The 26,688-nt window shown below is 39.5% G+C and overlaps 1 protein-coding gene across 4 annotated transcripts in view; it reads right to left on the reverse strand.

Moving 5' to 3' along the window:
* The window catches only part of CPT2 (Carnitine palmitoyltransferase 2), a 118,053-nt gene that overhangs the window by 31,549 nt on the left and 59,816 nt on the right, over positions 1-26,688 (reverse strand). For 3 of the 4 annotated variants that reach the window (XM_067145874.2, XM_067145873.2, XM_067145875.2), the window contains exons 8-10: positions 22,158-22,354; positions 11,832-12,001; positions 1,501-1,614 (exon numbers count right to left, since the gene is read on the reverse strand). In XM_067145874.2, coding sequence (XP_067001975.1) covers positions 1,501-1,614; positions 11,832-12,001; positions 22,158-22,354 — 481 coding nt within the window. Of the gene's footprint in view, positions 1-1,088; positions 1,279-1,500; positions 1,615-11,831; positions 12,002-22,157; positions 22,355-26,688 lie in introns of those variants that run through there. The other variant, XM_067145877.2, reaches the window with a different exon arrangement.

A 26,688-nucleotide genomic window follows, 5' to 3' on the forward strand; every position in this document is an offset into this window, starting at 1 on the left:
AATTACAGCTGAGGATGACACTATTATGTGTCGAAACTAGTACTGCATAATTATATAAATGTTGTAGTTGAATACAGCATTAAATTTTGTATTGAATAGGTGGAAATACCAAAACTTTATTTATTTGTTACAGCTAACTGATTCGTACAGTAGCACATCTAGTAGTGAAGATTCATGCAGCAGTCTATAGAAGCTCAATTACTATGTGATGACACAAAATCTTAGTTGTGCAATTTTGTACTGTATGGAGACACGTCCATGTGCTGCAGTATGACAGAAGGGAGGATCGTTCACTTCGGTAGTTGCTATCAAAGTGTTCTTTTTTTTTTTTTTTTTGCTAGTTGCTTTACATCGCACCGACACAGATAGGTCTTAAGGCGACGATGGGATAGGAAAGGCCCAGGGATTGGAAGGAAGCGGCTGTGGCCTTCATTAAGGTACAGCTCCGGCATTTGCCTGGTGTGAAAATGGGAAACCATGGAAAACCATCTTGAGGGCTGCCACAGTGGGGCTCGAACTCACTGCCTGGATACTGGTCGTGCTTAAGCAACTGCAGCTATCAAGCTCGGTAGTGTTCATATTGGGTCCAGGAGACTGTGTTATTATGATAAGACTTTATTTTGCTTCCAATAGTTCCCCTATATTCCTCTCGAAGCTCGGGGCTTCACACAGGTTTGTACCATCAGACAGTAATCGCACTTGTAGTATAGCATTGTCAAAGCATTCAACTTCTCAGAAGAGGATGTTCCAAAGTGAAATAGAAGATCAGTTTTTCTCTTCTGAACATAAAGAAGATATGAAGTGTTATATATATTACAGCATTATTCATGGGATATTACAAAGTTAACACAAGCGGGACTGTATTGCATGCTATACTGAATATACAGAACTGAAAGGTATTATTAATGTAATATTGCAAACAATATGCGAGGAGAACTAATATTAAAACATATATTTTTAGTTGTACGCTGGTAGTTGTAGGTACTTAAGTTGTGAAGTCAATAGTTAGATATAATTTACATTATATTCTTTATTGATTATTCACAAATATTTCTTTGTTATTACTTTCTAATCAATATCTACTATAATTCAGGAAAAATATTTCAATTTTGAGAATAAGTAAATTTATTCTCATCGGTCAGATGCATCCATTTAGAACCCATACACTTCTTGCTGTCTGTGCCACACGTGAACACAGTGAAGCCATGATGGCTATTTTGCAGGATGGATTTACAACAGAACTGGGGACTCAAGGCAGGTCTGGACACATTTGATGAGCTGAATTCCAAAGAAAATAAATTACCATAAAGTAAACAACTTACAGACACTTCTAAGTGGTGAAATGAAGACGGTTGAAGTTCCTATTATTGAAGAAACTTACCATCAATGCGACCTAGTGAATACAGAAAGAACTTTGCCAAGTTATATCACAGCTGGCACTTCTCATGACATTTCATATCATCACTGGCACTAAAGAGGTTAACAGCAAATACAACTGACCTTGGTAGCCAATGTACAGGGCCGCATAGTTTCTGTCCTCCCATGTTTAAAGGCTGCTGTACTGCAGGATTCATACGTTGCAACACATTTCCCAGCCTGCTTGTAAAATGCCAGCTGAAAATCAAAAGAAAACTTCATTATCAACTAGTACGATCCTGAATTTCTCTGATAAAATTTTGGTTATTTTATATAACTCTCTGGGATTTTTTTTTTCCAGCTCTATGCCATAATACACTGACTGACAGAGCAAATGCAACACCAAGAAGGAGTGGTTCGAAAGGGATGAAAGTTGCAGAAAAAACAGAGACGGCACGGACGAATAATTGATGTTTATTTCAAACCGATATGCAGGTTACACAATGCGCACGGCATCGACTCAGTAGGATGTAGGACCACCGCGAGCGGCGATGCACGCAGAAACACGTCGAGGTACAGAGTCAATAAGAGTGCGGATGGTGTCCTGAGGGATGGTTCTCCATTCTCTGTCAACCAATTGCCACAGTTGGTCGTCCGTACGAGGCTGGGGCAGAGTTTGCAAACGGCGTCCAATGAGATCCCACACGTGTTCGATTGGTGAGAGATCCGGAGAGTACGCTGGCCACGGAAGCATCTGTACACCTCGTAGAGCCTGTTGGGAGATGCGAGCAGTGTGTGGGCGGGCATTATCCTGCTGAAACAGAGCATTGGGCAGCCCCTGAAGGTACGGGAGTGCCACCGGCCGCAGCACATGCTGCACGTAGCGGTGGGCATTTAACGTGCCTTGAATACGCACTAGAGGTGACGTAGAATCATACGCAATAGCGCCCCAAACCATGATGCCGCCTTGTCTAGCGGTAGGGCGCTCCACAGTTACTGCCGGATTTGACCTTTCTCCACGCCGACGCCACACTCGTCTGCGGTGACTATCACTGACAGAACAGAAGCGTGACTCATCGGAGAACACGACGTTCCGCCATTCCCTCATCCAAGTCGCTCTAGCCCGGCACCATGCCAGGCGTGCACGTCTATGCTGTGGAGTCAATGGTAGTCTTCTGAGCGGACGCCGGGAGTGCAGGCCTTCTTCAACCAATCGACGGGAAATTGTTCTGGTCGATATTGGAACAGCCAGGGTGTCTTGCACATGCTGAAGAATGGCGGTTGACGTGGCGTGCGGGGCTGCCACCGCTTGGCGGCGGATGCGCCGATCCTCGCGTGCTGACGTCACTCGGGCTGCGCCTGGACCCCTCGCACGTGCCACATGTCCCTGCGCCAACCATCTTCGCCACAGGCGCTGCACCGTGGACACATCCCTATGGGTATCGGCTGCGATTTGACGAAGCGACCAACCTGCCCTTCTCAGCCCGATCACCATACCCCTCGTAAAGTCGTCTGTCTGCTGGAAATGCCTCCGTTGACGGCGGCCTGGCATTCTTAGCTATACACGTGTCCTGTGGCACACGACAACACGTTCTACAATGACTGTCGGCTGAGAAATCACGGTACGAATTGGGCCATTCGCCAACGCCGTGTCCCATTTATCGTTCGCTACGTGCGCAGCACAGCGGCGCATTTCACATCATGAGCATACCTCAGTGACGTCAGTCTACCCTGCAATTGGCATAAAGTTCTGACCACTCCTTCTTGGTGTTGCATTTGCTCTGTCAATCAGTGTATTATTGAATAAAATAAAATAAAAAGAGGTTGATAACAGGGATTGATAAGCAGAGAGCTAGAAGATGGCAGTGTATGGAGATGTGGAAATTGTCCTTGTCATTTTGCTGTTTCTACTTCTCCCTCTTTTCTTTCTCCCTCATACATACAGAGGGGGGCGGGTATTCATACTGGTGAAAGAAAAATTTGTAAGCTGCGACGTAAAGCCCCTAGCAAAAAAATAAATAAATAAATTGTAAGCTATGAAAAAGTTAAGGATGAGAAGCATGAAATTCTATGTGTAAGGCTCATCCCCAAAGATAATAGGCAAGTAGATGTTTTTGGGGTGAACAGACCTGGAAACGGTAGCAATAAAGCTCATGCAGAATTATTTTATAAGACAATCAACTATGTGGGGAACGATACAGAAAGGAATGTTATTGTAGCAGAGGATCCCAATTTACCCAACGTTACCTCAGAAAGCAATGTAAATGACAGAAAGCATGGTCAACAAAATGGTAAATAAGTTAGAAGACAGCTGAATCACATCTTCTAGCTCTCTGCTTATCAATCCCTGTTATCAACCTCTTTTTATTTTATTTTATTCAATAACATTATGGCATAGAGCTGGAAGTAAAATATTCTTGACGTGCCAAATCAAGACAGAGTAAGAGGGGAACAAGAAAAGGAATTTTATTTATTTATGGCTTTTAATGCCAGAGATGTCCGAGGACATGTTCGGCTCACCTGATGCAGGTCTTTCTATTTGACGCCCATGGGTGATCCACGCATCTGGATGTGGGATGATGATGATGATGATGATGATGACGATAATGAGATAGGGAGAGGGTGAAACCTGGTGTGGGCACATAGTCTACTCCTGTCGAATAACACCAAGGGGAGTGCTCAAAGCTTTACGTCTCCATCCGACGGACGAATCACCATCAACAGCGTCATATGCCCTCACTCCATATGGGAAGAGGTTTAAAATTTAATCCAGTCTTTTGACACATAGTCTAGTGATTTGAAATTGTATACCACCACCTCCTCTACCCTGCTGACCAACATTCTGATCACATAACACGATAATTTATATTATCCCATAGAGATCCTTTTCTCCTTTTCTGTTTGTCCTGTGTTCCTGATCATTTACTGTCTGTATTTATCTTATGTTTTCTCCCTTTTGCTCTACTCATCCAGCTTTTTTCTTATCCCACACTTTCCACATCAAGAAAGAAGATCTGTCAAGATGGCCCCTCGATGAAAGTTGATACCTGCCCTCCTGATGAAGCTGGGAAGCAGAAACAAGCTTGTTGGGAACTGAGAAGAGATGGTGATTGCCCTTTCCCTTTTTTGTTTTAGTGTGTGTCCTCTTGCTGCTGGTCCCTCTTTCCACACTGATCTGCCAATTTGTTCATCCTATTATGTTCCTTTTCTTGTTCCCTTCGCTTACTACATGTCTTGATCAGTCTGTCCATCCATCCATTCAGAGTGTATCAGTCATATGGTAAGACTACCAACTCGAAGCTGGCATATCCCAGAAACTTCAAATACCACCAGATTGAGCCAGGATCAAACCTGCCACCTTGAGCTCAGGAGGCCAGTGCTCTACCGCCTGAGCTACCCAACCCAGCACACACCTTCTAGAAGTTACAAGCTTCCCCAAGAGAATTTCTAGTAAATTAAGATTAATAAATATGGCTGTATGAAGTCTGATGATTTAATTAAATTGACTATAATATGCTACTTAACAGTCAAACTCAGCAGATAATGTGTATTACCTACATATTTTATAGCAACTGGAAAGAAACTGCACATGGTATTTTCCTGAATTTCCCTCTCTCACAGGGAATGAATGATGTTTTAAATATAAATTTAAGTCCCTGAATCATCAAGTAGTAGTAGTACCCATGAACTGCATTCATTTACCTGTCGTAGTAGGGATGGGAAACCTCATGGAGTAACTGTTCCTATTATGTACTTCCGTATTGGAGTTGTCATATTGTGGAAGTCAAATCACTGTTCCACCCCCAAGATAAGTTTTTCTCGGCTCACAACCATGTTTCCCATTTATTTCAACTTCTATAATCAGCTGCGTCAGTCTGTATTTGTCATTTCAGAAGATATGACTGAAATAGACTGCTTTCCTGCATTTTATGTGATTCCCCAGCATGATGGAATTACCCCTGGGATCTTCAACATTCTGTGATACATTCATATTTCAAAAGCCTGCAGAGCCCAGCCTTTGACACTGTAAAGCAGCACCCATGGCATATAAAACTCTTCTTGACATGTAACAAGTTTCAAATCAGGTATCAAGACTGCACAGAAGTTGGTTAACTTCAGAAACACACCTCTACCAAAGCCAATCCAGGTTTCTATTTCTAGATAGCGTTAGCCAGCATCCTACTTACTGGAAATGTGACAGCCTTTCAATGGCATTTCATTCAGCGTTGGTGATTTTCTGCTTGTTGATTATCATGAATTGTATTTCAATTGTTTATTTTAAGGAGGGACCCCACTGAGTTTTGTAAGATCTGCAATTTTATCTGATATTCACGATATTTCGAAAGTTAGTTTATGTTGTGAGCCAAGAAACTTTTTCTTGACTCTCTACTTTTTTTTTTTTTTTTTGCTTTACGTCGCACCGACACAGGTAGGTCTTATGGCGACGATGGGATAGGAAAGACCTAGGAATGGGAAGAAGCGGCCGTGGCCTTAATTAATGTACAGCCCCAGCATTTGCCTGGTGTGAAAATGGGAAACCACGGAAAATCATATTCAGGGCTGCTGACAGTGGGATTAGAACCTACTATCTCCCAAATGCAAGCTCACAGCTGCACGCTCCTAACCACACGGCCAATTCACCTGGTCTTTACTATCTGTGACAAGATTTTAATATGGTGGTCACAACAGACAGCAGCGAGATCACTCTTGTGATATTCTGTTGGAATATCTATGATCATCTGCAGGAATGAGCTTTTTCTTCTGTGAATTTTGCTAACCTGATTTTGTCTTACTATCCCGATGGAGGATTGTATTCCTTATATTGAACGTTACAATTCATAATCTGACTAGGATGAATGCTCCAATCACCTCTGTATTTGCATGGTATGTAAGCATAGTTCCTCATGGAAGGCTCATAATTTATACTTAGTAGTGTCTTAACCTTATGCAACGTTAATGTTTTCCTTCACATCTATGTGGGTGTATTGGCGGACATGATAACTTGAATTATCGTTTCCTTTTTTGCATTCCTTTATGTGAGGTGTTTTAGTCATTTCGATTTTATTCATTCTTTCATTATTCAGCCAGCCCATTCCAAGCTGCGGTGTCCTTGTTTTCCTTTATTTTCCTTTTGCGCTCCTTGTATCTTGATTATAAACAATGCAAGATATTTTGATGACATTTGGTTTTGTGCCTGTTTCTTTTATTTGCCATGGCTTACTGGAGACTTTTCTTTTTTGGTATGCACTGTCGGCTCAGTCAAGCGAGCTTCCGCTGCATATTCATCCACTCGTTCTGCCAAGGTATTATGAACCCATAAACTGCGTTCAGTTACCTGTTGCAGAAATATGAGTATTTGTACAGAAGTTAAGTGATGGGATTCTACCGCCTTATGAGATGATATGAGGAGCTACTCAATACTGGTGCTCTATTTATATGTGATAAGATTGTGTACCAAATCCAATATTTTCTGGTCTCCTTGCTTATCTCCCTACTTGTGTGATTGAGTTCTGAATGACTGTTAATGTCTTGCCTTGTTTCTAATATAATTCTTCGATTTTGTATGCCGATACATAACCTGTCCTTTCCTTTCGTGGGAGAACATTTTGTTATTGTGAAGTTAGGTAGAGGTAAACATTTTTCCTTTTCTTTGTTCACTGACCTTTTATTTTACTCCTTGTGGTGCTATGTCTGCCCCGTTCCAAAATAGGCTTTACACCAAACAGAGAATAATAACAACTGATTTCATGATGAACAACAAAGAAAGGCAAAGAGAAGGAGCTTAAATGAGATGAATAATTCGACGACGTCAATCACAAGAGTGATTTCAAGAAGGTAAATTCCAGGTGATAGGAATTCCCTCTTATAATCTTAAAACTCTGATAAATAAAGGAATCGAAAGTTCTTAAGTTCTAGCCTACTGCCAACCTTGTATCTTTTATCCTGTGTACACCTATGTTATCAATGAGTGTTCACGGGCCCTGCACCGCAATCTTATAATTATGTGTTTGTATATATTAGTAATAGAATTACTGAACTTCTTTTTCTCAATTTCATAAATCATGCCTTAATAAATATGAGTGACTTCATCTTATCATTTCTATCAAGTAGACTAATTTATTGGTGCTTAGTGTAGATTGTAAGAGCCTGGATCCGGGCGATTTTTGGTCCGTTCTCAACCACGATCACGGCCGTTTTATCTAACAATGTAGGTGCTGGGTAAAGTTGCCAAAGTTAAGATTATCATAAAATCTGGAACATTTTGGTGTCATAGTTTCAGATTTTTAACACATTTTATAAAAATAATTTGAATAAATTCAAAACATCCCTTGCAGACCATTTTTTGAGTTTTTACTTTAAAACTTTTTTGTGGTAGTTCTTAGGGGTATGTGAATAATAATTGGTAACTTATTATTATTTGAACAATCACATTACTGATGTTATTACAGAACTTTTTCTTTCACCTTTATGTATTCCTGTTTAGAAATTCTCAAATTTTCATATTTGACTCTAGATATCTTCTGTCTGATATCATTATTTTCCAAAATGGATACCAACTTGTATGCCTCTCACATGGTAATATAAGCATGCCAAGTTTGAAGACAATCAGGCAAAAACTGTTGCACTAACAACATTCTGAATACTGAAAAATAACATTTTGAGAAAAAGCTAATTTTGTATAAAATTACAGTAGCTGCATCAGAACTTCCAAGCACAATATATATCTCCTTCCTTAGTCCTTCTCCTCTCTTCAGGAACAGTTTTTAACATACTCTACTTATTAAGCCCTTACAGATAAAAATGTGTACCCCTAGCAGTAATGACCGATCTGTAAATGTTGAAAGATTAGAATAGTTTATACTAAAAATTATTTATATATTCCACTGAGCTAAGCCACATCACATACGAGCATTAAAGTATTAGCTCCAGTTAAGAAATATTGGTAAATATAACACACTGAACCCAATCTGAATTTTGAAGCTTGGAATATTCCTCAGCAAACGTAAACAAAAATATAAAGGACATGTGGTGGGCATTATCTGCCAGACATGATTGGTCGTCTATAACGGGGAACGGGTTAATTTGACTATTTGTAATGTTCCTCTGTGTACGTAACTACAGAAACTGTCCACAGATGACTAGGCCAGTATGCCAAGAATCGCTAGAAATTCAAAAGCGGAAATATGGAATATAGTGAAATTTAAAAATATTCATCGAGGAAGTGGGCGTGGCCTTGCAAAAAGGGTTTTAAATACCTCAGCAGGACATTTAAAAATGGCCACATATAAAAAAATTATATTGCCCTGTGCCCCGAGGAATGGGGTAATTTTTATGCCAAAACCTCAATTTTGGTTTTTGGATTCATTCATCATCATCATCATCATCATTTCTCCTTATCCAGCTCCTGCCGGCTTGGGGTATTTCTGGCACTTCTCCATCTTCCTCTTTCTTTCCAACATCCCTCTTCCACGATCTTGTCCCAGTCTAAATTTCGTCTTCTTATGCCGCTCTTCACTGATTCAATCCACCTTGTTCTATATCTTCCTCTTGTTCTCTTGCCCTCACACTTTGCCTCCAGCATCTGTCTTGGAATTATATTCTCCTCCATCCCCTTTACATGTTCAAACCACCTTATTTTATTCTTTTCAATTCTCTCATTTAGCTTTCCTATCCCAACTTCCTTCCTAACATCTTCGTCACCCACTCTGCCTTTCCTTATCTTTCCTACACTTCTTAAGAATTTCATCTCACTGGCTTGAATTCTACTCTCTTGCCTGCTAGTCGAAGTCCAAGTCTCAGCTACATAAGTCAGTATGGATGCATAGTACATTATCTCTTTACTTTCCCTTGGTACTTCTTTGCTCCAAACAAGTTTTCTTACACTTTGGTAGAATGCATTACCCTGCTGTACCCTCCTGCTAATCTCCAAGTCCACCTTAGCATTTTGCATTAATTCACTTCCTAGGTTTTTAAAGCTGTCCAGACTCTGACTTCCAGTTTTCACAGTGCCCTTTCCTTGCCTTTCCCCTCTCAACATCACCATAGTCTTGCTCTGATCTGTACTGATTTTCATGCCATACTCCTCAATTTTTCCGTTCAGTACATCTAGTTGTTATTGCACTTCTTTGCTGTTTTTCCCCCAGATCATCTGCAAATAATAGTATCTTCATCTCTTTATCTCCATAGGCTTCCTTTGTTTACTTTATAATTTTGTCCATGCCCATAATAAACAAAAGAAGTGATAGCACACTTCCTTGTTTTAATCCAGTCTTATTCCTAAACTATTTTGTCTTTCCAACTGGGGTCAGTACCCTGCTAACACAGTTGTTGTACATTGCCTGCACCATTTCTAACATTTCTCTTCCAAGTCTCTTTTCAGTCATGGTTTCCCAAACCTTCTCACTGGGGACACTATCATATGCATTTTTCTTTATCTATGAAAGTCATGACCAGATCCTTTCCATATCGGCCCATTCTGGACCAAAAGCTCAGTAGGGTCTCCCCTTAATACCAAACTCCTCACCTACTTCATTGCTTCTGTTCAAAAGGCATTGAAGATCTCCTAAACTACCAGCTAGTAAAACAGTGTTTATTTGCTTTGCATTGCATCTTTATTCCTTCACCAATTCTATCAAGGGTGATTTGAAGAATATCTTCAGAGAATAAGTTACAGACAGTTGGGAAAGAAGATACATCCTTGCTTCACACCCCTTTCTGTACCGTGACCTTTCCAGTAATGTGGTCTCTACTTTTAATTTGAATTGTCTGATTCCAGTACAGCTTCTTGATGATCTTGACAACTTTACTGTCTAGTCAAATATGTTCCAGCTGATGTATAAGAGTAGCCTACAGTAGAACCTCGATAATTTGAAATTGGTTAATTCAAAGTCCTGCCTAATTTGATGAAGCTCCTGTTCCCGGAAGCATCAGGTACAGTTTTGCATGTTATTTAAATTGTTTAATTCAGAATACGGATAATTCGTCATTCGGAGAATAATGTCGGTCCCATTACCGAAATTCAGACTTTTAATTCAAAAACTGCCTTTATATTTTAAAAAGTTTTCAGAGTAATTTAAATTCAAAATTTATCTGCGTCATTACAGAACACGTCTTCCAGAACGTGCTGGGGTAGATTTCAGTATTTTCACTCACTTCGGTGTGTCTACAGTACGTTTCATATTTGCTAAGTTCAAGTAAAATCATTAATTCTTTTGTATTCAGTGTACCGGGCGAGTTGGCCATGCGGTTAGAAGCGCACAGCTGTGAGCTCGCATCCGGGAGATAGTGGGTTCGAACCCCACTGCCGGCAGCCCTAAAGATGGTTTTCCATGGTTTCCCATTTTCACACCAGGCAAATGCTGGGGCTCTACCTTAATTAAGGCCACGGCCGCTTCCTTCCCATTCCTAGGCCTTTCCTCTCCCATCATCGCCATAAGACCTATCTGTGTCGGTGCGACGTAAAGCAAATAAATGTATTCAGCGCTTTAAGGAACACCATAATATCACTTAGCAGGCAGTGTGCAGAGAAGCAGAATCCGCGAACACCAGCGATGCCAACAGTTGGTGAAAAAGCATGGCTCATATAATCAATTTGTACGCACCAAATATTGTCAATGCCGATGAAACTGCATCATTTTTTCTAATGCCGAGCCCGAACGGACTTACGGTTTTATAGGAGGGAAGTGCCAGCTGGGAAATCGTACAAAGGGGGTCATTGCACTGTGTTGCAATGCACACAGAAGCGAGAGACTTCTTCCCTTCGCCATACGGAAGTTCAATAAGCCACGATGTTTTAAAGGTGTTGGGCACTTTCCGTGCAAGTACAGGACATCTAAAACACATTCAGTACAGTAATCCAATGAATAAAGGACATGCACAAGGGAGCCAGCATAATTTGTCCTCGTCTTTGAATCTTTCGATGCATGAGGTTATGTTTGCCAGTGATTTATTCAAGAGCATTATTTGAATAATATAAATGCACAGTTGGGAAAGAAGGTACATCCTTGCTTCATACCCCTTTCTGCACCGTGACCTTTCCAGTAATGTGGTCTCTACTTTTAATTTGAATTGTCTATACAGGTCTTAGAATATTTTTTGTTGCAGCAAGGGTTCGCATTCCTGAATTAAGAATGTGCGGTTAATTCGAAATCGTGTAATTCAAAGTCCGATTTTTGCGTCTCAACGACTTCGAATTAACAAGGTTTTACTGTATCATGTTTACCTTGTAAAAAGCTTTTCCATAATTAAAAGGAAGCAAAGACAGTTTTCTGGTTGTCGATGCATTCTTGAACTAAAACTCGGACAGCTATCAGGACGTCCCTAGTACTGGTTTTGGGCTCCTGCTATGCCTCATGGAAAGGAGAGACACAAATCATCATTATACACAGCCCTGTGTGTTATGGTGGTATAACAATGGTGGAGGCCCTAATTCCAGTGAAAATAATAAATGGAAAAAAGATTAATATTGCACGTACCTGAAATCCCAACTGCATGACAGAATCTGGACTAACTTGGTGATTCTTACAGACTTTCTTCCCAAAATTAAGAAATTCCATGATATTAAAATCCAGAGAGCTGTAGAATGCCTCATAAAGCTTCTTTGCTTCATTGACAGCATTACGAGCAGTGTCATCCAACTTGAAATCTGGTAAGAAAAACATCACAAACATTATCATAAGTACGTACTCAATTTCATGGTAACTTTTTTTTTTTTTTTGCAAGTTGCTTTACGTCGCACCAACACAGACAGGTCTTATGGCAACGATGGGACAGGAAGGAGCTAGGAGTGAGAAGGAAGTGGCCATGGCCTTTATTAGGTACAGCCCCAGCATTTGCCTGGTGTGAAAATGGGAAACCATGGAAAACCATCTTCAGGGCTGCCAACAGTGGGGCTCGAACCCACTATCTCCCGTATACTGGATACTGGCCGCAATTAAGCGAATGCAGCTATCGAGCTCGGTCATGGTAACATTTAAACATTATTATGCTCTTATAAGCTTTATAAGGCTTTTAACAAATTTCTTGTAAATCCAGAATAGTTTCATGATCAATGACGAAAAAAAATCTTCAGAGAGAACAAGGATACTAAATATTATGTATGCATCATCACATTTATCATTCACATTTCTATACACTTCTTAATTGAGATATTTACACTACATACCTTGGTTTATATTCCTTATTGCATTTGCACATCACATTTTGAAACACTTAAACTCTATTTTGTAAGGACTAGGTACCAACACCTGCCTCTCAATGTACATTCATACCAATTCACTTAGTGTGATCCCTAACCTCAAACTGTCACATGTATTCTACCCTATTAAGACTTATCTTTCATTTACAACATCAACTTCTCCTCATATCTGAATAAGCATTTCTGAATTATCAACTTTGAATAAACTCTTTTGATTCAGTTAACATGAGAACAGTTTCACCAATAGCTTCACTTAACCACAGTGTCTGAAGATCTTTGCCATGAAATAGTCTTGCAATATGTTTAGAAAGTCACAGTAGACTCAACAGTCACATTATCTAAAGCAGAAGGACCAAAGTCCAAACCTAGAAGCAGCATGACAAAATAATAATCAAAACAAGAATATCAATAGCAGAAACAATAGCATAATTACCAGCATAATAGACAGTAGAGAATCAGAATATCACTGAATAATGAGCATGTGTTACCTGCCCGTGCTAACTTAAATAGGCTCTAACCACATGACGGTAGCATCACCAAAATTCAACATGTAGACATGCTCTCCCTGACATATTTCCAGCACCTACTAGTCAACGAAATCTTCACTTTGATGAGTTATGATCTACAACATGTATATCCCAACTTCCCCCGGGCTTTCGAGCTGCTGACTTCAAACCATCTCTTCCGATTTGTCCACCATTTTCCCATGTTACACAATCTTGAGCAATCTCCACTACCATTCGATATGTAGGCTACAGATTTCCACCAAAGCTAATGAATTATACTAAATAACACAATATCTATTTTCCCCTATTTCATAATTATAAACCATTCTTACAAATTAACTTAATAAAATCATATGATTTTCACTCATTTACATAACAAATTACTTTGCAAAATTTCCCACTCTAACAAATCTGGGGTTTATACTCTTATATGGTTACAATAAGACAGAGCTCATCTTTAAAATTTCAGTTTGATTTGGCAGATATTTTCCACATAAAATACATAAACACATTGAGCCTAATTCCCAACTACATATGTTAGCAAATTCACTGAGATAGGCTAGTTCCACTGTTCAAAAATAGTGATCTACTGATACAAAGGGGATTTGATAGATCAACATCATAACTTTTAGGGGCCGTGATAGCCTGGTGGCATTGTCATTGGCTCCTCAACCAAGGCAGTTGTGGTTCAAACCCTGGCCAATACATATGGGATTTTTGAAGTCACAAGTCACGTCCCTGTGGTTTGGATGCCACAAAAAACTTTAGATCCTGTGGCTACGAGCACGATATCAACATTGCACATAATATATTTCATATTTGAGCCTGTATTGTCAAAAAGTAACAACTTGCAAAAATTTTAATTTATAATTCCACCTTTACAATACTGTAATCGTCTTTATTAATAAGATTACATTAAACTATATTGGTGATACATGTTTCGTCCTCTTATGGGACATCTTCAGTCACACATAAAACCATTGGAAATATGGTAAGGACACATTAAAATCAGTGAATAAAAAGTCTGTGAATCTTGTGAAGCGGCATATTAGCGTCTTGTCAATCTTGAATCTTACAATAGCACAACATGAACATTATGTGAAACATGAAGTCCAGTTATTGCACAGGTTAAAATGTCCTTAAATGAATACTTAATATAAAACAACATGAGTGGCTATGCGAATTTAATTAACCATAAAATTATCCTGACATTGTGCTATTTTTTTTTTGCTATTTGCTTTACGTCGCACCGACACAGATATGTCTTATGGCGACGATGGGATAGGAAAGGCCTAGGAAGTGGAAGGAAGCGGCCGTGGCCTTAATTAAGGTACAGCCCTGGCATTTGCCTGGTGTGAAAATGGGAAACCACGGAAAACCATCTTCAGGGCTGCCGACAGTGGTGCTCGAACCCACTATCTCCCGATTACTGGATATATATGTATTGACGTATTGACTAGGTGACAAAACAAACCTTTTAGCATCCTACATTCAGTATCTTCAATACGGATAACAATGATTTTTATCACTTACTGGATACTGGCCGCACTTAAGCGACTGCAGCTATCGAGCTCGGTCCTGACATTGTGAACAAAATGTGCATGTTCTTGAATTTGTACATAAAATAGTATAATATGATGCCACATTAAAATAGTTTCTTGTGATGAGTTGAAGAAAGGTGGACATATGTTGAATGACGCAAGTTGAACATGGTTGTGTTGTTGACAATATGGGCATTAAAAAGGGAAAAAATGAATGAACTAATCAAAAACTCTATGTGAAATGTACACTGTGTGCCCATATGGTCACTCACCTCCAAGCCCGTCCCTGTGCCGTCCACCTCACATCAAGTGTTGAAGCTAACTGAGTGCAGTCCTCGAAGGCCGTTGAGAACTGACTTGGGGGGGAGGTTGTGGGGAGTTTGATGTAAGAGGAGAGGTGTGAGGTAATGCATTACTTACGCACCTTTGTGTAAAGAATTTTATGATTATCTCCTCCAAAAGTATATTGATTTCTTCCAATATTTAATTCAGATTATAAATCGGGTTCATGGTGTGGGTTAATGTAGTCACGTCCCAGTTCGTGAACCATGGGCAACGGCTGAGTGGCATAGTAAGTGGTCCTGAGAGTCGGGATACCCGTTGCTATAGAATGGGAGAGGGCATCTCGGACATATTCTGACTCAGGGCCCTCCTTGTGCTCAGGCGGCTAGGACTATACAATCCACCGGTGGTCCATAACCCATTAGAGGAGAGATCCTCACTTGGACTATGTGTAAGTAGGGTAGCATCCTGCTTCATAAATTTACTGAGCTCAGAAAATTTTAAGCAAGCCTCGGACGTATGGGAGTAACAGAGTCCCACTCCCATTTGACAGGCGAGGGATTCTTGGGAAACAACTTGGCGAATGAAATGGAATTCGATGGGGAGCTATCAATATTAATGGGGCTTATAGAAGAAAGAAAGTAGAATTGGCTGAGTCAAAAAAGAGGATGCATCTGGATGTGCTAGGAGTAAGTGATATTCGGGTAAGAGGAGATAACGAGGAAGAGATAGGACATTATAAAGTGTACTTGATGGGTGTAAGAAAGGGAAGGGCAGAGTATGGGGTAGAGCTGTATCATGGATACCACTGCACGCAACATAGTTTCTGTTAGGCACGTAAATGAGCGGATGATGTGTGTAGATTTGGCAACTGGAGGAATTAGGACGAGAATTGTCTGTGTATTCACCATGTGAGGGTGCAGATGAGGATGAAGTTAACAAGTTTTATGAAGCATTGAGTGACATCGTGGTCAGGGTCAACAGCAAGGATAGAATAGTGCTAATGGGCAATTTCAATGCGAGAGTTGGAAATAGAACTGAAGGATACAAAAGGGTGATTGTTAAATGTAGGGAAGATATGGAAGCTAATGGGAATGGGAAGCGTTTGCTGGACTTCTGTGCTAGTACGGGATTAGAAGTTATGAATACATTCTTCAAGCATAATAAAGCTATTCACTGCTACACATGGGAGGCTAGGGGTACCAGATCCATAATAGACTATATGTTAACCAACTTCGAATTCAGGCAATCTGTTAAGAATGTAAGAGTTTTCCGTGAATTTTTCAATGATACAGACCACTATCTGATTTGTAGTGAACGAAGTATCTCAAGGCCTAGGGAAGAGAAAGTGAAATCTATCTGCAAACGAATAAGGGTAGAAAATCTCCAAGATAAGGAAATTACACTGAAGTGCATGGATATGATTAGTGAGAAGTTTCGAACAACAGACAGTAAGCAGGTTCAGGATATAGAAAGAGAATGGGTGGAATACAGGGATGCTGTAGAACAGTAGAAACAGCAAGGGAATGCCTAGGAACAACTGTGTGTAAAGATGGGAAAAGGCGAACATCTTGGTGGAATGATGAAGTGAGAGCAGCTTGTAAACGTAAAAAGAAGGCTCATCAGAAATGGCTGCAAACAAGGGCTGAGGTAGACAGGGATCTGTACGTAGATGAAAGAAACAGAGCGAAACAAATAGTTGTTGAATCCAAAAAGAAGTCATAGGAAAATTTTGGTAATAACCTCTAAAGGCTAGGTCGAGCAGCAGCGAAACCTTTCTGGACAGTAATGGAGAATCTTAGTGAAGGAGGGAAAATGGAAATGAACAGTGTTTTGAGTAATTCAGGTGAACTCATAATAGATCCCAGGGAATCACTGGAGAGGTGGAGGGAATATTTTGAACATCTGCTCAACATAAAAGGAAATATTCCTGATGGTGTTGCCAACACCCAAGCTCATGGGGAGGAGGAAAATGATGTTCATGAAATTACACTTGAGGAAGTAAAAAGGATGGTAAGTAAACTTCATTGTCATAAAGCAGCAGGAATAGATGATTAGACCTGAAATGGTGAAGTATAGTGGGAAGGCAGGGATGAAATGGCTTCATAGATTAGTAAGATTAGCATGGAGTTTTGGTAAGGTACCTTCAGATTGGACAAAAGCAGTAATTGCACCTATCTATGAGCAAGGAAACAGGAAGGATTGCAACAACTATCGATGTATCTCGTTGATTAGTATACCAGGCACAGTATTCACTGGCATCTTGGAACGGAGGGTGCGATCAGTCGTTGAGAGGAAGTTGGATGAAAACCAGTGTGGTTTCAGACCACAGAGAGGCTGTCAGGATCAGATTTTCAGTATGCGCCAGGTAATTGAAAAATGCTACAAGAGAAATAGGCAGTTGTGTTTATGTTTCGTAGATCTAGAGAAAGCATATGACAGGGTACAGAGGGAAAAGATGTTCGCCATACTGGGTGACAACGGAATTAAAGGTAGATTATTAAAATCAATCAAAGGCATTTATGTTGACAATTAGGCGTCAGAAAGAATTGATGATAGAATGAGTACTTGGTTCAGGGTACTTACAGGGGTTAGGCAAGGCTGTAATCTTTCACCTTTGCTGTTCGTAGTTTACATGGATCATATGCTGAAAGGTATAAAATGGCAGGGAGGGATCCAGTTAGGCGGAAATGTAGTAAGCAGTTTGGCCTATGCTGACGACTTGGTCTTAATGGCAGATTGTGCCAAAAGCCTGCAGTCTAATATCTTGGAATAGGTGCAATGAGTATGGTAAGAAAATTAGCCTTTCGAAGACTAAATTGATGTCAGTAGGTAAGAAATTCAACAGAACTGAATGTCAGATTGGTGACACAAAGTTAGAACAGGTCGAAAATTTCAAGTAATTAGGTTGTGTGTTCTCCCAGGGTGGTAATATAGTAAGTGAGATTGAATCAAGTTGTAGTAAAGCTAATGCACTGAGCTCGCAGTTGCAATCAACAGTATTCTGTAAGAAGGAAGTCAGCTCCCAGACGAAACTATCTTTACATCGGTCTGTTTTCAGACCAACTTTGCTTTATGGGAGCGAAAACTGGGTGGACTCAGGATATCTTATTCATAAGTTAGAAGTTACAGACATGAAAGTAGCAAGAATAATTGCTGGTACAAACAGGTGGGAACAATGACAGGAGGGTACTCAGAATGAGGAGATAAAGGCTAATTTAGGAATGAACTCGATGGATGAAGCTGTATGCATAAACCAGCTTTGGTGGTGGGGTCCTGTGAGGCGAATGGAGGAGGATAGGTTACCTAGGAGAATAATGGACTCTGTTATGGAGGGTAAGAGAAGTAGAGGTAGACCAAGATGATGATGGTTAGACTCAGTTTCTAATGATTTAAGAGATATAGAACTAAATGAGGCCACAGCACTAGTTGCAAATAGAGGATTGTGGCGACATTTAGTAAATTCACAGAGGCTTGCAGACTGAACGCTGAAAGGCATAACAGTCTACAATGATAATGTATGTATAAATCGAGTTGGATTCATGATCAATATTTATAAAAATGTTTTCAAAAATATTCAATGATTTCCTTTCTTACTTAACTGTAGAATTTGAAGGTCTTGTTTTACGTCCGTGAATGTACTGCATGATTGGTATAAACCATATGAGAACCCAATGACGAGAATCTGCCATATTTCAACGCATTAACATGTTCCTTAGCACTAATTTTGGCTCTCATTTATCAGGTCAATTATGGTTCCGCAATGAACTGGGAACTAAGGTTAAGTTATAAGGAGATCCCACCTTCCAATACTTGTCAATTTCTATATAATGGTTTTATTATTTACATGATATAATCCAGCTTAATCTCTAGGACATGTTTTGTTACGATTATGGAACATCTTCAGCTAAAAGATTTGACAAAATGGCAAGACAATTAAAATACATGTGATAGTTATGATGATAAAATCAGTTAAAAGCCCAGATTGAGAAACACACACACTATGAAAATATTTTACGTATGAAATTCTGGACAGCAAATAAGATAAATAGATGTCAATGAATAACAAATTAACAAATGCATTTCTCGAACAAAATTTCAACTTGCCACAATCCACTTAATTTCAACTCACGAGAAATGGGGTTAGATTTCGTTTACGTACCTCCATTGTAAAACACCAAAGAAATTCATTTACATCATTCTTGTACCCGTTTAGAAATGTTTCATATCTCAGTCGTAACTCTGAGTCACAATTTTTTGGATAATTTCGGGACTCATTTCATTTTATAGGTATGTACGTTGGCTGATTGGGGAAATGCTAGGATAGGCATCATTAGGTAACCTCAGAAGTTTGCATGGCACCCGAACTGGATAAACACCTATTATAGGTATAATATCTTCCCTAACAACACATTTGATATCAAATGATTAATGCACACAACACTACTATCACTTGCTTCGAAGTTTTCCCTATGAATGTACGTAACCAATTTACCTTAATACGCGGTCTTTTGAAAATCTGAGCACTGAAGATTTTGCTTTATAATTGGACTTACATCCAGGCACACAGCACATCGACCCATCTAATTCAACTATAAGCATACCCACAGGTAATTGAAAATATAAAGAAAACAAATTCTGAGAAGAATATGAGGACAATCACCTTACCATTGGAATTGTAAATATTCGGTAACAACGTGACTTAACAAATGTAAACAAACACATGCTACTGTAGCACTCCAAATGTCACCACTGTGGGCATTTCAATACGTCGGTTAAGGTCTGAGGTATTGTAGTTGGTCTTGACAATACAGTACAGTGACTATCCTTGTACGATTTCCTGCCATGGCACTTCTCTCCTAATACAGAAATGCCAACCCTTGCTACGTTAAAAAATATTCCAAGACCCATTAATGCATGCAGTCACCTTGATTCACAGTTTAAACCTTTCAAATGCCATGGAAATTATACATTTAAATTATTCAAATAATGCACTTGGATAAATCACTGGCAAATACAACCTCACGCAGTGAAAGTAAAAAACACACGATTCAAAGACAACGGCAAATGCTGGTTCCCTTGTGCAAAAGCTTTATTTTTTGTTTTATTGTACTGTTTGCATTATTAGATGCCTCGTACTTGCATGGAAAGTGCCCGACGCCCTTAAAACATCGTGACTTATCAAACTTTCCTATGATGAGGGGAAGATGTTTCGCTTCCGTGTGCATTGCAATAAAGTACAATAACCTCCCCAACCTCCCCACTCTTGTACGATTTTCCTGCAGGCACTTCTCTCCTTTAAGACTGTAAGTCCGTTTAGGCTCGGCATTAAAAAAAGTTTCATCGGCAACAACAATATTGTTCGGTGCAGATGCGAATTGATTATATGAGCCACACTTTTTCACCAACTGTCGGCATCACCAGTGTTCGCAGATTCTGCATCTCCGCACACTGCCTGCTAAGTGATATTGTGGCGTTTCTTAAAACACTGAACACAAAAGAATTATGATTTTACTTGAACTTAGAAAATATGAAGCACACTGTAGACATATCAAAGTGAATGAAAGTACGGAAAGCTACCACTGCACGTTCCGGAAGACGCGTTCTATCATGACGCGGATAAATTTTGAATTTAAATGAATCTGTAAAATAGTATGTTTTTTAAATGTAAAGGCAGTTTTGAATTAAAAGGTTGAATTTCAGTAATGGGACAGACATTGTTCTTCGAATTACGAATTATATGTATTTCAAATTAAACAATTTAAATAACATGCAAAACCGTACCACATGTTTCCCGGAACAAGAGCTTCAATTACATGTAAAAAGAGCTTCTTTGAATCAAGCGGGATTTTGAATTAACCGATTTCGAATTATCGAGGTTCTACTGTATATGACTTCTTTTGACCATTGTTTGTTCCTTTCCTATACTTATACTATGAAGCTATTTGTATACGAAGGATAGCTCTCAGAACATCAGTCACTTTCACTGGCATTCATTCAGTAGAACCATACGTATACCATCAATTTCCAGTTATGGTCCTTTTTCACACTGCAGTTTTATTTTCAATCTCACAACATTGTGTGCACCCTGTTCATATTTACAACTTGATACCATTCAAATTGAATTTTCTTCAAATTTCTATGTTGATTAACCCTTTCCGGCCCTTAGCGCCCGAAAGCGCCCGTCTGTTCATTTAGCCTTCCGGTCCTTAGCGCCCGAAAGCACCCGGCTGCATTATCTGCATTCGTCTGCGATCTGTGCGATAGTTTTTTTATTTTTCTCATCAGAGAAGTATTTATAAGGCATTTATGAATACGCAGTGCAATCTACAAGTCTTAGGGAATAAAGGAAGAGAGATAATCTGTTTTCACGATGCCTAGGCAACGGTCTTGAACTTCCGCAAGCGCGGGTCATCTGTTTCGTCCGTAAACATGACGGGATTGAATATCGCGTGTATTGAAACTGAGCTGAATATGGGCGAAAAAAGTAACACAGAATCCTTGAGTAGGGGAGCAGGTGAATTTTTAATGAGTGAATAATGTATCAACGAAGATAATTTTAGTGATAACAGTGATATGAATGAAAACGAATATCGATAAATCGGACCTGATGGCGATGCCACGGCAATTCAGGTAACAAAAATATCACGTTTCGTTACTCCGAATGATTAAATGGATGATGTTGAACCTGCGCATAATTCGGAAAGAGTATTAGGGGAAAGAGATTGTTTTTACCTATGTTAGGAGGAGAAAAACTATTCAGTGACATAGCCTATTGCGCATATTACAATGCAGCCTTCAAACAGTCGCATTTCGGTAAGATAAAACAGAATGGGAAGACCCTTGCCCAGATGGAATAAAATCTTATATACATGGGCATCATTCCACTTCCAAAATCAAGTGATTATTGGTTTTGAGGGATTCAGACAACATGGGAATGTGACAAATGCAGACTGTCGGGTGTCGAGTATCATGAGGAGGGGGGGGGGAACACATTATGACTAAATAAACAGAGAAATGGATGTGGTGGTATATTTTCTAATGTTATTGAAAATTTGAATTCATTGTGACCAATAGTTGTTACTCTACTTAACTTTTTCTGAAACAATACGGTCTGTTTCAGTTTTTGCTAAATAATAGGTTGAAACCTGGGGATAAACGGAGTGAAAATGCGGGCTGGAAAGGGTTAAGGAACCCTCCTAATCAAGAAAGTATGAAAAATAAAAAGGAATCTGTTTAATTTTTATCACCATTAACAACTCATTTTCCTCTTACCTAATCTTTGAACATGTTTGCTTGCATCAATATTGGATGGTTGTGTGTCCGGATGAATATAAGGCTTCTTGGAACTATCTTTGAATACATCTTGTAAGTACCGTAGTACTGCAACTCCATCTCCCCAGGAATGTTCAAAGTTTATAGCTGTAATACCATCCTTTGAAAACAACAAAGAGAAGGATTTATCAAACCACCTGGGGAAGAAAAAAAAAAAAGTTACAAGAGAGTTAACATCAAAGCAAGATGACCTGCAATAAAGACATTACCCATGTACAGACAAAAAAAGACACAGAAGATTAGAGCAACGAAAAATAACTCGCATTTCATCATCATTAGGAAGTGGATTTCTATTGCATTCAAATTCACATGCTGCTAAAGATGTTCTAGTAAGTTTTGCTGAGAGGGCTGTATAACTGGTAAGGGTTTTAAAGGCCATGCCAACGCTACAGTTGGCCGTGCAGTTACGGTTGCATAGTTGTGAGCTTGCATTCGAGAAAGGGTGGGTTCAAATCCCACCATCAGCAGTCTCAAAGATGGTTTCCCGTGATTTCCCACTTTCACACCAGGCCACAGCAACTGTCCTCCCAATCTTAGTCCTTTCCCATCCTTGCATTGCCAAAAATCTTCAGTGTTTTAGTGCAGGGAGAGGAGGGCCTTATGTTCATACTGCTCTTTAAATATAGGTGTTGTGGAGCCAGATGATACTTCCTTCTCGCTGAAATCTTTTACGGCATGAAAATCTGTTCCTTAGTCTTCTTCTACATGTATAACATTGTCTTTCTATCTACTTTTTAAATATTAACTTGATACCTGGTTTTCATACTGGATGGGGCTTTGAAAATATGAAAGTGCCTGAGGTATGAGCGATGCTAGTAATGCCATTCCTTATGCAGCCAGTCCCTGCTATGAATGGTGTGAAAATGTTGCTCATAGAGTCGGTTGGTGCATGCATTTCAGTGGGCTTGGCAGACTGATATGTAATAGCAACTTGAGGCTCAGTAAGGAAAGCAATGGGAAACTACCTCACTCCTCATTTTCCTAGTACGCCTCTTCAGTGATGCCCAGGCCATCTATGAGAGCTAATGGCAGAGCTGTTGAGGATCTAACCACCTTCAGGCTGCGGACTGAACATACACATACAAACTATTCTTAACAGGTTTTAAAAGCAATGAGCGACATCTTAGTCCTGATCTTTACTTAATATTCTTGGAGATATCTACAGTCGGAATAAGAAGTAATGAACACAGATCAATGGAAAACAATGTTAAAATTGATTAAAAGATAGGGACGACTGATGGCAAAATAGCTACGGATGATCAAAAATTCAATGTTATTTGCAAGACCCACAGAGAGAAGTTACCCAGCTATGTGATACTGTACAGGACAGGACCTACGGGGAGAGGCCATTGTCTGCGGTATTGAGTTCGACCAAAGTGACGCCATCAATGTTTGACGGAAATGTACTTGTGGCTGTTCGAGGCGGCCTGTTCTGCTAGCTGGAAGCGGACAAACCTACAGCCGTTGTTGTGGCTCGAGAGGGGATGCCCTCATTATCCTACAGACGTTACCAGAAGGCAGTCAGAGCAACTATACTGCGCTGCTAGCCCACTTCAATGAACAATATGGAGATCACCACCTCCAAAAGGCATACCAGACACAGTTTCAAACCAGATCTCAGAGGAGTATGAAGACTTTCCAAGAGTTTACGACAAATGTTATCCGTATACAGACAAGAGAGAGCCTCCGTGGCTCAGGCGGCAGCGCGCCGGCCTCTCATCGCTGGATTCTGTGGTTCAAATCCCGGTCACTCCATGTGAAATTTGTGCTGGACAAAGCGGAGGCGGGACAGGTTTTTTTCCGGGTACTCCGGTTTTCACTGTCATAATTCATTCCAGCAACACTCTCCAATATTATTTCATTTCATCTGTCATTCATGAATCATTGCCCCATAGGAGTGCGACAGGCTTCGGCAACCGGCACAATTCCTATCCTCGCCGCTAGATGGGGGCTTCATTCATTCCATTTCTGACCCGTTCGAATGACTGGAAACAGGCTGTCGATTTTTTTTTAAAATACAGACAAGAAATGTGTTCCACCTACCAATACTTTATTATTTATTATAAACGGATTTATGTCAGTACCGGTTTCGGCCCTCCACGGTCATCATCAGCTGGTATATTACAATATTGTAGCCATTAGACATACGTCACATGATTAGATCATCCGGATGTCTAATGGGGTTAAAAATAAAATATACTGTAGTAATGTTTTGTCTATGTGGGGTTAAAATAGTATCTATGATCAATGTGGCAGTGAAGGCTACAGTAAACTAAAACTTATTGAGTATACATTAGACATATTGAGCACATTAAACATTAAAATACATAAAGCACAGTATAAAACACTTGATAGGTTTAAACACACTAAAATATAAGGTACATGTATGTTAAAACACTTGTTAAAATTTTGAGAGTTCGTGTTGTGTGGAGTTCCTTCTTTAAGCTTCCTTATAGTTCTTGCACTTCTATGTCAATGTTAATTTAGTTGCATAAAGTGATCTTCCATAATATTCTATTTGGCTGATATATGTCATGTTAATTCGTGGTGAAAACCCTTGTCTTAAAAATTTTTCAAGTACTATTGTGATTCAACCGTTGATTTCAGTAAGTTTTGTGACAGACTGCAAAGTCTTGAGTTTTAAAAATTTTGATTAAAGGAGCTGTTGGTAGCGACACCTCTCTTGTCTGTATTCGTGTTGTAGATATTGCTGTTATTGTTGTTGTTGTGGAGATCGTGTAGCGTTGTGTTTGGAAGCTTGCTCCCTCTCGCGATGAGTGAAGTTCTTTTCGTATACCACTTTGATCGGTATTATAAATCTGTATATTTTCCATGGTATTCATTACGGACATTACCTCGTTGCAAAACTCATCACATTGTTCCTTCACGTCACCATCTGTATTCCAGGCTTTAGTGGTTACACATTTTGTTATTGCCTGTGAACCAAGATGGTGTCTCTGTTTAAACCGTGCAACCCATCCATGGATAGATCCAGTGAATCGAGTCAGTCCTATTTATTAATGGTTATGAATTTCATGTTTTTGGTCCGTATTGAACTGAGAATAATATATAAGTAATAATAATAACAACGTAAACGTTTCCACCTTTTCAATACTAAAATATATTCACAAAATTATAAATTACACGGTACTAGTTTTGACCCATCTAGGGGTCATCATCAGCCGTATTGGAGCAAAGATCACTTTTGGCGAAATCCTAAGAAAATGTTATTTTAAAGAATAACAAGTGAAATGAGATGTTATTATGGTAATAGTTAATAATACAAGGAATATACATACTAAGAGGTTTTTAACAAAGAATAAAGTATAAATGGGGTGTTGTAAAAATTATAATCATGGAAATCAGTAAGTTCTTGTATTGAAATGACATATATAAAATTATATATGGCTTAGGAAGAGGGCTTAAGGTGGGGCTGAAGGGTGCAGGAGAAAGTGTAATTGTCTTGGAAGAGTACCTTTGATTAAATTTAGGATTGAGTTTAGGTTGGCTGTATTATTGTTTCTGAGGAAAGTGATAAATAGATCGAAGAGTATGTTGGGTTTCTCTGAGATTTCATTGAGATTGTGACTGGCATTAAAGTATTGGTCTAGGTGTATGTAGTAATTTTCCATTATGTTGAGTAAGACATGGACATCCTCGTATTAGCAAACAAGGGCCCTCATAGCTGAAAATGAGAAAGAGATAGAGACCTCACTAAAGAAACTGAATGATCTACTAAAACTAAAATGTAATATGAAGGTTAACAAAACAAAAACCAAGATAATGAAATGTACTCCGGATGGTAAACAGGATGTTAATGTTTGGCTGGAAGGAGAAAAATTGACTCAAGTAAATCAGTTCAGTTATTTGGGAAGCATCATTACATCTGATGGGAGGTGTGAAAAGGACGTCCGTTCTCGAATAGCCCAGGCTAAAGAAGCTTTCAATAAAAAAAGAAGCCTATTGACCTCCAAGGCAATATCACTACCAGTAAGAAAGCATTTCATTAAGTGGTTCATTTGGAGCATTGCGACCTATGGCTCTGAAACCTGGACTCTATTAAAGGCTGATAAGAAAAGAATAAACGCATTTGAAATGTGGTGCTGGTGTCGAATGTTACGAATTCCCTGGACTCACAGGCTAACATATGAAGAAGTTCTCAAGAGAGCTGAAGAAACCATCAGTCTAGAGAAAATGATCGCAATAAGAAGATGTAGTTGGATAGGTCATTTACTCCGGCATTCATCATGGTGCACCACACTGCTTGAAGGGAAACTGGAAGGAAAGACTAGAAGAGGACGACCTAGAGCAGGGTTCCTCGATGGCATTAAAGGGCGACGTCCATATCAACTAATCAAGCAGCTGGCTCAGGATAGAAGGTCGTTGGACGAGGACAGTCTTGCTACCCACCAACCATCAGGTTGAGGAGAATGAGAGAGAGAGAGTGTGGTCTTAGGGTGGTGTATAAATA

The sequence above is a fragment of the Anabrus simplex genome, chromosome 4, assembly GCF_040414725.1.
Source record: "Anabrus simplex isolate iqAnaSimp1 chromosome 4, ASM4041472v1, whole genome shotgun sequence".
Lineage (NCBI taxonomy): Eukaryota > Metazoa > Arthropoda > Insecta > Orthoptera > Tettigoniidae > Anabrus > Anabrus simplex.